Consider the following 18,555-nt stretch of genomic DNA (forward strand, 5'->3'; position numbering starts at 1 on the left):
CGGCAGAAATCTTCTATCATCATCATCATCATCATCATCATCATCATCCTCATGAGAAAAGCCTCTTTTACGGGCAAAGCAAATGTATATCATTACAATATTATGTAAAGTGAACAGGGGAAATCAACACAAAACCAACCGGAAAATGATGAAACACAAAAGCAGTCAAGGAAGTAAATCAATACAAAAACAAGCAATGAACACAGAGTAATAAAAGGGGAAAAACCTCATCCTCATCATCATCATCATCATCATCACCATCATCATTGGAAACGGCCTCTTGTACGGGCTTGAAACGGTGATAACCGAGATTATGTGCAAAAATCGTGACAGATATTCAGGTACAAATATGACATTTAACAGTTGAATGATTAGTACCAAGTAGATATTCAAATGCTGATTATTTTACCAGATAGATATTGAATGACAGATGATGTTACTTTACCAAATAGTTATTTATAAAATGTGATGTTATCCATAGTGATATTGTTGAGAGGCATAGCATAAAAATTCACTATGCGGCCAAACGACACTGGGCCACAAAGGAATTCACCCGCCGTCTGTTATAAGACCCTCGGCAACCACGAAAGCACGTAATGGCCCACCTCAAGAGGCAAAACGACAGGCGGGTACGCAACATACCCATGACAACAGGATATTTGAGATCATCATCATCATCATCATCATCATCATTGGAAAAAAAAATCATTGGAAACGGCCTCTTGTACGGGCTTGAAACGGTGATAACCGAGATTATGTGCAAAAATCGTGATAGATATTCAGGTAAAATATGACATTTAACAGTTGAATGATTAGTACCAAATAGATATTCAAATGCTGATTATTTTACCAGATAGATATTGAATGACAGATGATGTTACTTTACCAAATAGTTATTTAAAAAAATCATCATTATCATCATCATCATCATCATCATCATCATCATGTGACCAAGCCGCTTTTTCGGGCAACAATATTATGAATATAAAACGCAAGGTATTGTAAGAGCAATTTTCTGAAAATAATGTTAAAACACGAAATATATAAATGCATTATCACACCGTAGCCACTTTTATGGGCAAATTCCAATACAAGGCAATAAGAAAACGAGGATGAAGTTAACCTTTTAACCCAAAGAAAAGACAAAAGATGTCAACAATAGAACTACAAATATAAAAAAACAAACATCAGGTCATAAAAACTACTTTAAGAGAGCATGTCTGAGAAAACCAGAACATATGTGCAAGTCGATCTCTCAGATTTCGCTCAAATTTTGCAGGTAGGTTTGCTTTGGGGTGTAGATCGACATTCCAAAGCCCGCACAAAATCTTTTGAAGGGAACCATGAAATTGGCATACCCCTCAATATTGGCCCAATATTGGCACGATTTATGGGTCTACAAACGAGCCACGGCACAGCGTACAAGAACAAGCTACGAACAAAACTCCATCAAGCCATCATTACCTCACCTTAGAAGAGTTCTTGGGGCAGCACCACTTAGCCACGCCAGCATCCCAGAAGACGAGGGAAATCATCCCTTGACGCCACAAATGATCGTCTTGAAAATAGCCAAATTACAAGCGCTGATAAAACAGCGAGCTACGTCCTCAATTAGCAAACACTATACACCGGCAGATAGTAGAACACCTCTTCTAGCACTGAGGACATGTCCCCCATCATCCTTTTGGGGTTTTCTTGAAATAAACAATTTTGAATTTTTCCACTCGACCATTCTGAAATACGTCCAAACTCATACCTGCGCAGGAAAGCTCGCCCCTCCGCGACGTCTAGTCAGCAATTTCTACTCCAACACCACTCCCAACGCTGCAGAACAAAGTGTATTGTTGACTCTGACAAGGAACAGCAGCGGTGATCACTTGTCACTCCAAACGACAAGCTTCTCCTTCCGCCACCAACATTTTTCGTTGCAACAGTTGATGCAGAAGTGACTGAATTTTTGCGTGTAGTTTTTGGATTTTACTGCAAGAGGAATGATGAAATCACGTGCCTCGTGACACAAGAATGCCAGGTCTCGTAGATCACGGTTCAGCAGTTGTTCCGAGTCACCTTGATCAATCGCCCCTGCACTTACATGGATCACCCGTCGATCTAGATCGGATCAAGTGCATCTTGATGTCCAGCTCAAGAGCACGCATGTCGTGTTGTAGGCCTTCCAGCTGGGACTTTCCCTCAACATGCAGCACAGAGACTATGGCGAGTAGGGTCAAAATCACGTTGTTCATGACGTAAGAAATCTGCCATGTGGCCGTGGGCGCGCCACATACTTCATGCAACCAGTGCAGTGTTGGCCGCGCGCTGGTCAACTCCAACCGACCTAGATGGCATGGACCACGCTCATTCCTTGCTGTTGCAGATCTACGTGGATCATCAGCATGTAAACCAGCCGTAGTTCCTGTTGAACCATGGCATGTTCGGGATGAGCGAGGTTAGTGTGAAAAAATGCATCCCTGTTCTTACTGCAAGAGGAAATATCTCCAATAATTCTTGCCAATGCAATACTGCTAGCGTTATAACGATAGTTTCTGCATGTTCTGAGCAGAGCATGCAAGAAATATAATGCGTCTTACCTCCTCCCTCATGGTCCGTTTCGAATAGCGCCTCAGGAACGATCGCGATCGTGTGCATTGTGTCGTGTACCAGAAAGCATTATTCTACGTCACGATCCACGTGATTTCTTCATTCCTCTTGCAGTAAAATCCAAAAACTACACGCAAAAATTCAGTCACTTTTGCATCAACTGTTGCAACGAAAAATGTTGGTGGCGGAAGGAGAAGCTTGTCGTTTGGAGTGACAAGTGATCACCGCTGCTTTTCCTTGTCAGAGTCAACAATAAACTTTGTTCTGCAGCGTTGGGAGTGGTGTTGGAGTAGAAATTGCTGACTAGACGTCGCGGAGGGGCGAGCTTTCCTGCGCAGGTATGAGTTTGGACGTATTTCAGAATGGTCGAGTGGAAAAATTCAAAATTGTTTATTTCAAGAAAACCCCAAAAGGATGATGGGGGACATGTCCTCAGTGCTAGAAGAGGTGTTCTACTATCTGCCGGTGTATAGTGTTTGCTGATTGAGGACGTAGCTCGCTGTTTTATCAGCGCTTGTAATTTGGCTATTTTCAAGACGATCATTTGTGGCGTCAAGGGATGATTTCCCTCGTCTTCTGGGATGCTGGCGTGGCTAAGTGGTGCTGCCCCAAGAACTCTTCTAAGGTGAGGTAATGTTGGCTTGATGGAGTTTTGTTCGTAGCTTGTTCTTGTACGCTGTGCCGTGGCTCGTTTGTAGCCCCATAAATCGTGCCAATATTGGGCCAATATTGAGGGGTATGCCAATTTCATGGTTCCCTTCAAAAGATTTTGTGCGGGCTTTGGAATGTCGATCTACACCCCAAAGCAAACCTACCTGCAAAATTTGAGCGAAATCTGAGAGATCGACTTGCACATATGTTCTGGTTTTCTCAGACATGCTCTCTTAAAACATAATCAAATGACAGCAAAGCGTGGAGAATGAGATTGACTTACAAAAAAAAGTAGTCCTACTATGCTTACAAAACAGAATCTACCTACACCACTAAGGAAGAAACATTAAATGATTGCAGTCTCGCAAACACCGGCCTCTATCTAACGACCCATCAAACAATAACTCCTGAAATTCTTGACTGACTTTTTCTGGTAGGAGCTACGGCAGCCACGAAAACAGGTCACTGCCCAACGGAGTAAAGTGAACGAGAGCAGGCACCGCAATCGACCCATAACCAGCGAGTAGGCCAAGTCACTGTGTTTATCGACATACTGGGCTGCAAGACACTTGAGAAAGCGGTCTGCCTCCCGGCCACACATGCCATTCGTGGCGAAAACCAACGGGGTGAACGTGCCTCGGTCTATTATTCATCATCATCATCATCATCATCATCATCATCATCATCATCATTGGAAGCGGCCTCTTGTACAGGCTTGAAACGGTGATAACCGACATTATGTGCAAAAATCGTGATAGATATCATCATCATCATCATCATCATGTGACCAAGCCGCTTTTACGGGCAACAATATTATGAATATAAAACGCAAGGTATTGTAAGAGCAATTTTCTGAAAATAATGTTAAAACACGAAATATAAAAATGCATTATCACACCGTAGCCACTTTTATGGGCAAATTCCAATACAAGGCAATAAGAAAAAGAGGATGAAGTTAACCTTTTAACCCAAAGAAAAGACAAAAGCATCATCATCATCATCATCATCATGTGACCAAGCCGCTTTTACGGGCAACAATATTATGAATATAAAACGCAAGGTATTGTAAGAGCAATTTTCTGAAAATAATGTTAAAACATTTAAAGAGTCGGCGTGGAGAAAGCAATTTTATTAGTGCAATTAGGAGTATAATCGATGCAGACATGGCCAGACAACAACGAGTTCATGGAATTTTTAAGGATTTTTATGTTATTCAAAATCGATTTTCGTGTTCCGCTCATCAGTGAATAGTATCGGAACTGAGGGTACGTCATGTTGCACTGTATCACCTCTTGCTTTGTGGCTGCACTCAGTTATATACGTTAGCACTATGTTTGACACCTATTATGTAATGCTGTAGCACTTCCTTTGTTGTTCACACTTTTAATTAATTATGCTGTTATAAAATGTTCTATTGTTGTAGACAGTACCCTCAGTTCCGATACTATTCACTGATGAGCGGAACACGAAAATCGATTTTGAATAACATAAAAATCCTTAAAAATTCCATGAACTCGTTGTTGTCTGGCCATGTCTGCATCGATTATACTCCTAATTGCACTAATAAAATGTTAAAACACGAAATAATTTATAGAAATGCATTATCACACCGTAGCCACTTTTATGGGCAAATTCCAATACAAGGCAATAGGAAAAAGAGGATGAAGTTAACCTTTTAACCCAAAGAAAAGACAAAAGATGTCAACAATAGAACTACAAATATAAAAAACAAACATCAGGTCATAAAAAATCATCATCATCATCATCATCATCATCATCATCATCATCATCATCATTGGAAACGGCCTCTTGTACGGGCTTGAAACGGTGATAACCGAGATTATGTGCAAAAATCGTGATAGATATTCAGGTAAAACTATGACATTAAACAGTTGAATGATTAGTACCAAGTAGATATTCAAATGCTGATTATTTTACCAGATAGATATTAAATGACAGATGATGTTACTTTACCAAATAGTTATTTAAAAAATGTGATGTTATCCATAGTGATATTGTGAGAGGCATAGCATAAAAATTCACTATGCGGCCAAACGACACTGGGCCACACATCATCATCATCATCATCATCATCATTGGAAACGGCCTCTTGTACGGGCTTGAAACGGTGATAACCGAGATTATGTGCAAAAATCGTGATAGATATTCAGGTAAAATATGACATTTAAGGTGGCAGACTATCCAAAAATTCGCTGAAAAATCGAATTTGTAAATTCATATTGAGTGCTACGTCAGTTGAAAGAGCGTGAATAGCTGCAAATTCTCTGAAAATTGTGTCCCGATCTGACCGGCCGCTCAAGAGTTATGGCCGAAAATGTGCCCTTGCAAGGAAAGATTTTTTTGTTGCACGCTGTCATTTGTTGGCAGCACTGTATTTGAATGTGAGCAGACCGTGCGCAACTTGTCGTATCATGGAAACACGTGAAAGTGTTTCCATGCTCGAGTGCAGTGAGACTGAGCATCAAACGGATGATGAGGAAGTGACTGATGATGATGATGGTGGTGATGAGGACGATGATGATGAAGATGAGACGGAGGACGAGGATAGGGCGGAGGAGGTCGAAGGAAAGGAGCGGGATGAGACGGAAGAGAGCGACGTGAGCAAAAAGTCAGCTGTATTTTGTCACTTGTTATCACGTCCAGATTGTCTTAGTGTGTACGATGATTCTCACTTTTCTGTTTTGTGCCGTGCAAGTTATGTTAAGCAGTTGAAGGTTCTGGAAGCTGTATGTATTCGTGTGCATAATCCTGTTCTTTGTAAACAAAAGAAGAAGGTAGTCGCGCTAAAGTTGTTCTCGTAGCTGGTTATCAGATGTAAATGTTGTGTCATGTTGCACTGTATCACCTCTTGCTTTGTGGCTGCACTCAGTTATATACGTTAGCACTATGTTTGACACCTATTATGTAATGCTGTAGCACTTCCTTTGTTGCTCACACTTTTTATTAATTATGCTGTTATAAAATGTTCTATTTTTGTACACAGTACCCTCAGTTCCGATACTATTCACTGATGAGCGGAACACGAAAATCGATTTTGAATAACATAAAAATCCTTAAAAAATTCCATGAATTTGTTATTATTCTTATATATAAATAATTGAGAGGCTTTGAATCCTTTTTATCAAAATCAAAATATTTGCCGGGTTGGAAGGTGGGATCAAAAAAAAAAACCATCATCATCATCATCATCATCATCATCATCATCATGAGAAAAGCCTCTTTTACGGGCAAAGCAAATGTATATCATTACAATATGTAAAGTGAACAGGGGAAATCAACACAAAACCAACCGGAAAATGATGAAACACAAAAGCAGTCAAGGAAGTAAATCAATACAAAAACAAGCAATGAACACAGAGTAATAAAAGGGGAAAAAACCAAATAGCATTATATTAAGTTGAGGCCAAAGGCAGCACCCTACTCCGCCTGGCGGCACTGGGCCAGAAATGAGTTCGGCTGTCGCCTCTTGCCGTACGAACCGCGGCAACCGCGGAAGCAGGTGACTGCCCATCATCATCATCATGAGAAAAGCCTCTTTTACGGGCAAAGCAAATGTATATCATTACAATATGTAAAGTGAACAGGGGAAATCAACACAAAACCAACCGGAAAATGATGAAACACAAAAGCAGTCAAGGAAGTAAATCAATACAAAAACAAGCAATGAACACAGAGTAATAAAAGGGGAAAAAACCAAAATAGCATTATATTAAGTTGAGGCCAAAGGCAGCACCCTACTCCGCCTGGCGGCACTGGGCCAGAAATGAGTTCGGCTGTCGCCTCTTGCCGTACGAACCGCGGCAACCGCGGAAGCAGGTGACTGCCCATCGCAGCAAGCAGAAAGACAAACGGGTGCGTAGTATGCCCATTACTAGTGGGTACTTCAGTTCAGTATGGCGCTCAACAAACAGGGAGGCCAATGATTTCAGGAATTGAGTAGTTTCTGGGCCACTAAAGCCGTACGTCGAGAACACAAGTGGCGTGAAGGAGCCGCGCTCCACGTTAACCACACGGCTGGCGTATTGATTTTTCTTGTTTCGCTCGTGAGACTTCAGCTGACTCAGGGCTTGTGATCGAGACAACACAGACGCTGCGGGATGAGTGATCCGCACATCAAAGTAAGCGTCCTGTTGCCACGACCAAAAGCCGCGAGCCCGCACATCCAGACGAGCTTCTGCGCATCGGTTGAGGGAACGACCACCAGGCAAATGCTCACTGCTGCAGGGCAATAGCCGGGGCTCCGTCTCTACGTCCACCACTCCAGCCTCCCTCAGTAGTCCAGCAACCAAGTCCCGCACCTCATTGTGACGGGCAATGGTATAGCCGCCAGTGGCACAGGTAAGTGCATGAGCGGGGCTGAGAGGCACACCACAAACACATGAATCGGGTAGCCCACTCAACCTTCGCCCATAGCGGATGCACAGGGCATCACGGAAGTCGGATTTCTTTAGGATGGTTCCATCTTGCCACCGCGGGGCAACAGTCAACCATGACGATACTCCCTTTTCGGACGCGATTTCAACAAGAAATTGTTGCTCCGAGCTCAAGTCCGCCTTAATGTCTTGTTGCCGGCTGCATAGGCTCCGCATTTTGCTTGACCGAGTCGAGCGTGCCAGCTGGCGGGTGTCCCCAACAGCATCGCGGACGGGATCATGATTGGAGAGCCTCACTCGGTCGGCAACCTCCTGGGTTGTATCACCGGAGCCCTCTGACTGGGCAGTATCCGACAAATCGCTCCTTGCCATATCACCAGGCACGCTTGGAGGGTTCGCATATGTGCCAGTCAACAGTAGCTGAACAAGAGGCTTTGTGATGCTCAAGGATGCTGCGAGCTCTGCTGGTGCACTGTCCTGCAACAGAGGGAGGGCCAAACCACCAAGACGCACTGGAAATGACATCAGCTCTCTCTCAGGGCTACCAGGACGAACGCCATCCCCCAGAAGGGCAGGTATCAGGCAATCATTGATCCTCTCATCAAGCTCGGCCAGTATCTCAGCCGAACAAGGTGAGCAACGCAAGTGGTATGTCCATGTGGATGACAGACCCTTCGTAAAAACGGTGTATGCGGCCTGAGGCTGAGTGACAGCCATCCCCGTCAGGGAATCCAGAACCTGCTTCCATTTATCCACCTTCATCATCATCATCATCATCATCATCATCATCATCATTGGAAACGGCCTCTTGTACGGGCTTGAAACGGTGGTAACCGAGATTATGTGCAAAAATCGTGATAGATATTCAGGTAAAAATATGACATTTAACAGTTGAATGATTAGTACCAAGTAGATATTCAAATGCTGATTATTTTACCAGATAGATATTGAATGACAGATGATGTTACTTTACCAAATAGTTATTTATAAAATGTGATGTTATCCATAGTGATATTGTTGAGAGGCATAGCATAAAAATTCACTATGCGGCCAAACGACACTGGGCCACAAAGGAATTCACCCGCCGTCTGTTATAATCATCATCATGTGACCAAGCCGCTTTTACGGGCAACAATATTATGAATATAAAACGCAAGGTATTGTAAGAGCAATTTTCTGAAAAACACGAAATATAAAAATGCATTATCACACCGTAGCCACTTTTATGGGCAAATTCCAATACAAGGCAATAAGAAAACGAGGATGAAGTTAACCTTTTAACCCAAAGAAAAGACAAAAGATGTCAACAATAGAACTACAAATATAAAAAACAAACATCAGGTCATAAAAACTACTTTAAAACATAACCAAATGACAGCAAAGCGTGGAGAATGAGATTGACTTACAAAACAAAAGTAGTCCTACTATGCTTACAAAACAGAATCTACCTACACCACTAAGGAAGAAACATTAAATGATTGCAGCATCATCATCATCATCATCATGTGACCAAGCCGCTTTTACGGGCAACAATATCATGAATATAAAACGCAAGGTATTGTAAGAGCAATTTTCTGAAAAACACGAAATATAAAAATGCATTATCACACAGTCAATTACCGTCCTATATCGCTGTTAAATGCAGTTGCCAAATTGTATGAGTCTATGATTAGCCGTCAGTTTTACTCGTTTGTTGAGAGCAATAAAATTATCAGTTCCAGCCAGTTTGGCTTTTGTCGCAAGAGGTCAACAGTTGACCAATTGGTACAGCTTGCCTCAATTGTTTCGCGTGCATTTGACTCTAAGTCTTCTTGTGACCAGCTGTTCCTTGATTTTTCTAAGGCCTTTGACAGAGTTAGTCATCATTTAGTTATTCAATCTGTTTCAGGTTGGTGTTCTCTTTCTGCCTGTTCTTGGGTGAAGGATTTCATCAGTGATCGTAGTATTTGCGTTCGCATTGGCCAAACTCTTTCTGACCCTTTGCCCATCACCGCTGGCGTACCCCAAGGTTCCCATCTCGGCCCGCTTCTTTTTAACCTGTGCATCAACTCCTTTCCTGATGCCCCTGCTTCTAGTACCCTATCCCTTTTTGCTGATGACTCTAATTTAATTCTTGTTTCTCCAGCAAACACCTCATTTCCTATCCATCATGCATTGCTCCAGACTGACATTGATAAGTGTTGTCAATGGTCATCAGCTACTGCCATGCCGTTTAACACCAGTAAATGCGTCCACCTACCCTTTCAAAAATATGCATTAGCCCCCGGCCCGTCATCCCCCTTGACAATGAACGGTGTGCCTATTCAGAAAGGTGATAGCCACTGTCATCTCGGCGTGACTATCACTCCTTCACTAAATTTTTCTGACCATATAAAATCTATCACCCATAAGTTTCGCAGTCGTGTTTTTCTGTTGCGCCATATGGCCCATTTCCTTTCTGCTTCAAAAGTGAATTTGCTCTACAAGTGTTACGTACGACCACTGTTAGAATACGCAGTCCCTGTCTGGTCATTCGCCGTATCCCATTCAGATTCGCTTACGTTAGACCGACTGCAAGCCGTTGCTGCTCGTTCATATCTGCTTTGTAAGACCCGGCACCCTCCTGAATGGGAAACCCCGAAGCAGATTCTTAATCGTACTTGTGACTGGTCATCCCTGAAGTGGCGTCGTCAGATTCTGTCCTTGCTGTATTTTCATCATGTCTTTTACCAGTTTCCGTCTTTGCTAATTCGTTTCAAATTCAATGTATCCCTTAGTTGTCGTCACCCGTCCTCTATAGTTTTACCTCGTTCTGGCGCCCATTTCCTTAAATCCCCTCTCTTCAGTTTATCTGTGGAATGGAACAAACTTCCAGAACACATCCGCTGCGTTCAGTCCTCTGTCAACTTTCGCATTGCTCTAAAGGCTCATTACTCACAGCATAGATATTCTCTGACTGGAATTCCGAACTTTTCCGTTTGAGAATTTTTTTTCCTTGAAATTAATCCTTGCTGGATTTTTTTTCATCTAAATGTCCCGCTATTATCTGCAGAGGTGATTTCTTCCCTCGTCGATTTCTTTCCTGCTTTTATACCTCGATATTTAGGTACTTTTACTTGTTTCCCTTCTTCCCATGCTTCATCTTCCACTCTCCTCTCCCCCATTTCCCCATTTTTCTTGCGATATTTATGTGGGAGACTTCCGTGATAAGCATCCATTTGCTTTTGGAGAATCCTTTTCAATAAATACAATACAATACAATACAATACACCGTAGCCACTTTTATGGGCAAATTCCAATACAAGGCAATAAGAAAACGAGCATGATCATCATTGGAAACGGCCTCTTGTACGGGCTTGAAACGGTGATAACCGAGATTATGTGCAAAAATCGTGATAGATATTCAGGTAAAAATATGACATTTAACAGTTGAATGATTAGTACCAAGTAGATATTCAAATGCTGATTATTTTACCAGATAGATATTGAATGACAGATGATGTTACTTTACCAAATAGTTATTTTTAAAATGTGATGTTATCCATAGTGATATTGTTGAGAGGCATAGCATAAAAATTCACTATGCGGCCAAACGAGACTGGGCCACAAAGGAATTCACCCGCCGTCTGTTATAAGACCCTCGGCAACCACGAAAGCACGTAATGGCCCACCTCAAGAGGCAAAACGACAGGCGGGTACGCAACATACCCATGACAACAGGATATTTGAGATCCTGGCTTCTCTCTACAAAGAGAGAGGCAAGAGACTTTAGGAATTGAGTTGTCTCAGGCCCGCTGAAACAATAAGTCGAGAACACCAGTGGGGTGAACGATCCTCGCTCGACATTCACAACGCGGCTGGCATATTGATTATTTTTTTCATCATCATCATCATCATCATCATCATCATGAGAAAAGCCTCTTTTACGGGCAAAGCAAATGTATATCATTACAATATGTAAAGTGAACAGGGGAAATCAACACAAAACCAACCGGAAAATGATGAAACACAAAAGCAGTCAAGGAAGTAAATCAATACAAAAACAAGCAATGAACACAGAGTAATAAAAGGGGAAAAAACCAAAATAGCATTATATTAATCATCATCATCATCATCATCATCATCATCATTTGAACAGCCTCTTCTACGGGCAAGCAAAAACGCAATACATCAAAATTCAAATAGAATGAAAAAGAGAGGAAAATGAACACAAAGTGCACTGGAACTCAATATAAAAAGGAACGCAAAGTGCAGTTGAACACAATGAGCATGGGGATCATCATCATCATCATCATCATCATGTGACCAAGCCGCTTTTACGGGCAACAATATTATGAATATAAAACGCAAGGTATTGTAAGAGCAATTTTCTGAAAATAATGTTAAAACACGAAATAATTTATAGAAATGCATTATCACACCGTAGCCACTTTTATGGGCAAATTCCAATACAAGGCAATAGGAAAACGAGGATGAAGTTAACCTTTTAACCCAAAGAAAAGACAAAAGATGTCAACAATAGAACTACAAATATAAAAAACAAACATCAGGTCATAAAAACTACTTTAAAACATAACCAAATGACAGCAAAGCGTGGAGAATGAGATTGACTTACAAAACAAAAGTAGTCCTACTATGCTTACAAAACAGAATCTACCTACACCACTAAGGAAGAAACATTAAATGATTGCAGTCTCACAAACACCGGCCTCTATCTAACGACCCATCAAACAATAACTCCTGAAATTCTTGACTGACTTTTTCTGGTAGGAGCTACGGCAGCCGCGAAAACAGGTCACTGCCCAACGGAGTAAAGTGAACGAGAGCAGGCACCGCAATCGACCCATAACCAGCGAGTAGGCCAAGTCACTGTGTTTATCGACATACTGGGCTGCAAGACACTTGAGAAAGCGGTCTGCCTCCCGGCCACGCATGCCATTCGTGGCGAAAACCAACGGGGTGAATGTGCCTCGGTCTATATTCACAACACGCGCTCCGTATTCCCGCTTTTTCATGCCTTCATGCTTTTGGAGATGGCGCTGGACTTCTGGACGCGACAGCAGGTTTGGCTTTGGGTGAGTCACCCGAACATCAAAAAAAGCCTCCTGCTGCCTGGACCAGAAACCCCGCGCCCTCACATCGAGGCGAGCTTCGGATTTCCTGTTGGCTGTACGATGGGGAAGATCCTCCCCATCAAATGGCGCTAGCACCGGCTCCACCTCCACGTCAGGCAATACCTCCGACAGTACACCCGCCAGCAAATCGCGAACATCATTATGGCGTGCGATGGTGTAGCCGCCAGTAGGACAAGCCATTGCATGCTCAGTGCTTAGAGTTGCTCCACAAACACAAGTCTCAGGGAGGCCATCCAGCTCCAAACCGTATCGGAAGCAGAGAGCATCCCGGAAATCAGATTTATTGAGTATGGTTACTGGCTGATTGTATGACGGTTGGGCGGTCAGCCAGCTGGAGGTGCCTTTCTCACCCGCTGTTTCTAAACATCATAATCATCATCATCATCATAATCATCATCATCATCATCATCATCATCAGCCCTTTCGCGTTGGCATCGGCGTTAGCCTAGCCTTCACTTGCCAGGGAGTAGTAAAATACTACTCCCTGGTACTAGCCATGTAGAAGGAGGTCCTTGGCTACTTCAGAGAGCAGTGTGTACAATCATGTACATGACTGCTTCAACGGTACCTGTATGACACGTGTATGCGTGTGTGTGCGTGCGTGCATGTTGGTTTGTGCTTGCGTGCATGTGTGCATAATTATGTTCATGTGTGTCCGCGTGTGTGTGTGTGTGTGTGTGTGTGTGTGTGCGCATGTGTGTTTGTGTGCCCGTATGTGTGCATGATCTGTGTGTGTGTGTGTGTGTGTGTGTGTGTGTGCCAGCGCAGGGACCATTGATTTCATAAATGTGTGCTGAGGGACAATTCACTATTGTAAAACTAAGCACACATCTATGGTGCGGGACCACTTCAGTCAGTTTTTTCAAGTATCTAACAATTGCTATCTTTAATACCTTATTTGCACATTGTCAATTTCTGCTTTGCTATGTAACACAGCATTTGATGGGACACATCAACAGGTACAGGCAGGGCTGCAAGCTGCAGGGACATATGTCACTCCAGTACAGCCTCATCCCAACATTAGCTTAACTCAGCCTATTGCAAACCAACCGCAGCCTGTTGGTCAGCAGCACAGCCTTATTGGACAACCTATCAACACTGGTGGCTTCAGAGGAGCTAGCAGTAGTAGTGTGGGGCTTAGACCATCATTAGTGGAGTCAACACTGGGTCTCCCACCACAGCCTCAACCAACCATTGGTGTTATGTCATCACCAGCACAATTTGCGACTCCCTACAGCCAGCAAATGAGTCACCACTTCCATGCCACTGCTAGCAGCTATCTGCCGAGTAGTGTCCCAGCAATGCACGGCAGTATGGCCAGCTCTAACCATCCTGCGGAAATGCACGCCGGCTTTCCACAGACCCCACTGCACCATCTAGCACAAGGCGTCGAGTATCAACTGGACAACCCCTCTGCCCCTCCACTGTTTGGCGGACATCCCAGAAATCTGTGCGAATGGCGTGTAAACAACGGTCTACAATTGTGTGGGTTGGCTTTCTATAGTGTCACCGAACTAGCGCAGCACATAAGCAACGTTCATCTCCAGCAACAGGACACTACCGAAAAGGAGGATGGCAACGTCCACATCTGCCACTGGGACCAGTGTTCACGCAAGAAAGGATTTAAAGCCAAGTACAAGCTTGTCAACCATATACGAGTTCATACAGGGGAAAAACCCTTTATCTGCAATCATCAAGACTGCACACGCAAAGCATTCGCAAGAGCCGAAAACCTGGAGATACACTACAGAGTCCACATAAAGGAAACGCCGTTTGCCTGCACCTTCCCGGACTGTAAGAGAAGATTCGCAAATTCCTCGGATCGAAAGAAGCACATGCACGTGCACACGAATGATAAACCCTACCGATGCAGGGCAGCAGGATGTACGAAGAGATTTACACACCCGAGCTCGCTTAGAAAGCACACCAAGCAGCATGATGCTCGAAATGCAGCCAATGGCGGTAATGCTCTTTCCTACAGTACCACGGACACCAGCGCAGAGAACAGTGGCTTGCCGTCTGCGGATGGTTCTATTGCTGTGGACGGAGAAAGTGATCATGGCAGTTCGATTTCATCCGATGAGGTACTTGCAGACCAGCACCACCACCATCAACAACAGGAAGAACAGCAGCAGCAGCACCAACATCAACAACAAGGTTTTGCACTTGTGACTTGCATGGACCAGTGTCAGCCTGCACAGCCGCAACACTTACCACTGGGAACGTCCTTAAGCATGCTGACTGTGAATTCAACATCCACGTCATCTTTGCCTCAGTTACCTTATCATTTGCACTCTGCCCAGGCAACTGCTGGTAGTCATCTGGTCAACAGTGCACTGCCAACACCACCTGGACAGCCGTCTGATAGCTATGCGGTGTTCAGTGAAGTATGCCATGACAATGCCGGAAAGGGTGACCTAGTAGTGGCAAGCCTAGGCAGTAGAGCAACAATAAATGATCCCTTGCCTACATGTTCCATACAGACATTCCCACAGCCGCCGCCACCACAGCCAGAAGCAACAGCAGCAACAGAAGCAGCAGCTGTGCCAGCAGCTGTGCCAGAACTAACTCAAAACAGACAGCTTGTTCAGCAGCAACATACTCACTTCCAATACCCGGCAGCACGTCAGCAGTTGCAGCAACAACCTCATCATCAACATCCAGAACAGCAGCTCCAGAAGCAGCATCAGCAGCACCAGGCATCACATGACCAATGTCAGCAGTCGCAAATCTATCTAACTCACCACCATCAGCTGCCGACGCCCACACACACACAGCTATCGCTGTTGCCGGCACTGGTGGCTCACACACCGCAGCACCAGTCATCACCTGTGTCTCAGACGCACAACCATCAGGCACAGAAGCACTCTCTCCCATCGCCGATGCAGCTGCACCAGCAGCATTTTGCACAGCATTCGGCAACTGCTCAGCCAACACTATTTCATCCAGTCCTCTTTATTCTCGTGAGCTGTGTACTTGTTTTGCTGTTTGTTTGGTTTATTTGAATTCGCTCAGTAACCGTGTACTTCAGCTATTCTCTCCTCCCTCTTCTGAATTTGACTCTCCGCTGGCCTTCTCTCCCATCCCCTTACATTGTATTGGGCCTCCGCAGCTCCCCCCCCCCCCCCCCTCCACGCACACACTACATTGTCACATAGCACAACTCAACCATTCGCTACCCTGTTATTGAGCACTCCTGCTCGTTTGGTCTCGCGAATCCAAATAAAATCAATCAATCAATCATGCAGGACAATAGCTGCACCCCGTACTGCCCTCGCATGACGCTCACTCTCTGTCAGCACGAAGACACCTCCCAAAAAGGCAATACTAAGCAAACAAACATTACACGGCTTGAAAACACTATTCTCATGAGCTGGACAACTGCCTTTTCAAAATGGCACTGCAGCCAGCTTCGTGAATGGACGTGTTAAACACTGTCAATAAGGTTTTTAAGGCACATCATCACTTTCAACGTAATTATTATCAAAACTCCTAAGTTTTACGGAGTTAACAATTTTTTTATTATAATTACCTAATTCAAAAAAGAGGTATGAAGTGTACAGATGCAAGTTCAATACTCGCTTTTGTGATATTGAATTATCGTATCAACGCTGTCCAACGCTGAATGTTTTCAAGGTTATTTCATTAAAGATGGAGCCGGGATGTTGCTCATTAGGCTGTGGAACTAGTCAATCAGACGACTGCCACATTTGTAGAAGTTCCTTTTTCAAATGTCTCGTCAATTTCATTTTCCGCATATTGTCTTCACTAACATCACCCATGGTGCTGGCCACATGTTTGTAGCATCAGTAGAATTGCAGCTCAACATCCTAATCCGCACTGCCTTCAGTCTGGTTTCTACCCACTCACTGTCAGGATCGGGTATTTCCCCTCCAATTAGTAACCATAGTGCCCGTTTCTTTTTAGTTCACTTTTTCGGCTGATCTGCTCATCCCGCAGAAATGTGTCAATACTAATGCTGGCCTATCATATTCTACAGCTGCTGAAGAAAGTCTTGTCTCAGGCGCTGAGTCTTCAAACACTCATGATTATCGTATCTGTTTTCAAAATAATGGGATGGAGTTTTCCTCTTATTCATATGGGATTTTGTGAGCCAGTACTCGAAGTACAGATGTGCAAGCACATCATAGAAAACAATACTCGATAGCGAAGTATTCGTGAGCAAAAATCATAAGAAAGTAACTTGAGACGCTTCTTTTAAAGTTATTTGTGGCTAGACTGAGAAAGCACAAGACAGAGTTAGTGGTACTATGCCTTGCATGTTCCAGTACATCATGTATGCATGTTCTAGAGTAGCGAAAAGTTCATGTGAACCACTATCTAAGGAAAGTGCTAGAAATAGAGGCATAACTGGCACAGCACACAGGAGTAGCATTTGTCGACATGTCTAAAGCTTTCGACAAGGTAAAGCATAGCATTCTGGTTGAGGACCTCTTTGAACTGGGTCTCACTAGCACTGCTTTTTGCAATGGTTTTCAGACTACTTGATGTATCGCCGGCAATACGTTGAGACAGGAAAAACCAGAAGTACAACTTATGACAGCCAGTCAGGGGTTCCTCAGGGGTCAGTTCTCGGACCTTTGCTCTTCGTTCTGTATGTGAGGGATATTGCCGGCGACCTTGCCCCTCATGACGTCACCACTATTCAGTTTGCTGATGACATCTCGCTGCGTGCGAGCAGTCCACAGCCAGAAGTTGTCTCCCAGCGCCTCACTGCAGCAGTTCAGTACCTGGCCACTTGGTTGAAGAAACGTGGACTGATCCTTAACGAGACCAAGACGCAGATACTCGCCATACCACACCATAGAGCTGCAGCCCTCGACATCAATGTTGTATGCAATTCACAAGTCCTACCAGTAGTCACATCTGCCAAATACCTTGGCCTGCATTTTGACTCGGACATGAGTTGGACCACAATGGTGGACCATGTTGCTCGTCGTGTTGCCGGCAAAATTGCTGTCCTGCTGCGACATGCTTCCTCGCTGCCGTATCCATGCCGACTCACCTACTTCAGATCTATCGTTTTGCCTGAATTTTTGTATGCTTCTATTAGTTACTACCCGTATTTGACAGTTGCCCAGGAACAACGGCTACATAGGCTATTCAAACGTGCCGCTCGGGCAGTCTGCAAGTCGCCACCGTGGACCAGTACTGCTCCCCTGCTAAATCGAATGCATGTATGTGATCTACAGGTTTCTGTGCACTTGAATATGTTGTGTTTCATCTGGCGATGTTTGCATGATGCATGTAGCACCCTGTTTGAGTCCTTTTTTGCTGTCGTGCCCTCAACTCGCACTCGGGGAGGCCAAAGCAACTTGCTTGTGGTCCCACCTGCTAGCACTGCTCGTTCTGCTAAGCGCCTAACGCACGCTGGAGCCATTATGTGGAATAGATTGCCACCAGCAGCAAAATGTTCAAATAGGTATTTGGATTTTAAATCTCAAGCCTTGCAGTATATATTATCAGCGACATAGGTTTTCCAATGCTTACTGGATTGATATCTGTTCGTTGCAACCAACCTTCCGTCATTTTTTTCCTTTCTCTTTTTCTCTTGTATCTATTTTTTTTTTTTTTTCTCCACAATATCCTTTAACATGTTATTCACAGTGGGTCCAATGTTATTAGGCATTTTGCCTGTTTTGATTTCCACTATAAATAAAGTATACAACAACAACAACATCTGGTGGATTTTGAGTGGTAGCGCAATTTGATAATGAACGAGCGGGCGAAACCACATCTCTCTGACTCACAGCTGTTAGCGAGCGTTTTCAAGATGA

The 18,555-nt window shown here is 43.8% G+C and overlaps 2 protein-coding genes across 2 annotated transcripts; both read left to right on the forward strand.

Moving 5' to 3' along the window:
- The first annotated feature begins 2,260 nt into the window (after positions 1–2,260).
- Positions 2,261–6,152, forward strand: LOC135811001 (transcription termination factor 4, mitochondrial-like). Its single transcript, XM_065324367.1, has 4 exons — positions 2,261–2,395; positions 4,008–4,061; positions 5,715–6,049; positions 6,140–6,152. Exons 1-4 carry the CDS (start codon positions 2,261–2,263, stop codon positions 6,150–6,152), a joined length of 537 nt encoding a protein of 178 aa, XP_065180439.1.
- A 7,678-nt stretch (positions 6,153–13,830) lies between these two features.
- Positions 13,831–15,881, forward strand: LOC135810696 (pair-rule protein odd-paired-like). The gene has a single exon (XM_065324185.1). It carries the CDS (start codon positions 13,960–13,962, stop codon positions 15,760–15,762), a length of 1,803 nt encoding a protein of 600 aa, XP_065180257.1. The 5' UTR covers positions 13,831–13,959; the 3' UTR covers positions 15,763–15,881.
- Positions 15,882–18,555: the final 2,674 nt, after the last annotated feature.

This window comes from Sycon ciliatum, chromosome 2 (genome assembly GCF_964019385.1).
Source record: "Sycon ciliatum chromosome 2, ocSycCili1.1, whole genome shotgun sequence".
Classification (NCBI taxonomy): domain Eukaryota; kingdom Metazoa; phylum Porifera; class Calcarea; order Leucosolenida; family Sycettidae; genus Sycon; species Sycon ciliatum.

Excerpts from the sequence above, each read along its gene's own strand:
- LOC135811001 (XM_065324367.1), top strand. The coding sequence starts at position 2,261 with ATGTGGCCGTGGGCGCGCCACATACTTCATGCAACCAGTGCAGTGTTG. Across the intron at positions 2,396-4,007 it reads TCTACGTGGATCATCAGCAT|ATATCATCATCATCATCATC; the intron begins GTAAACCAGCCG and ends AAATCGTGATAG. Across the intron at positions 4,062-5,714 it reads CCGCTTTTACGGGCAACAAT|TGCAGTGAGACTGAGCATCA; the intron begins ATTATGAATATA and ends TCCATGCTCGAG.
- LOC135810696 (XM_065324185.1), top strand. The coding sequence starts at position 13,960 with ATGTCATCACCAGCACAATTTGCGACTCCCTACAGCCAGCAAATGAGT.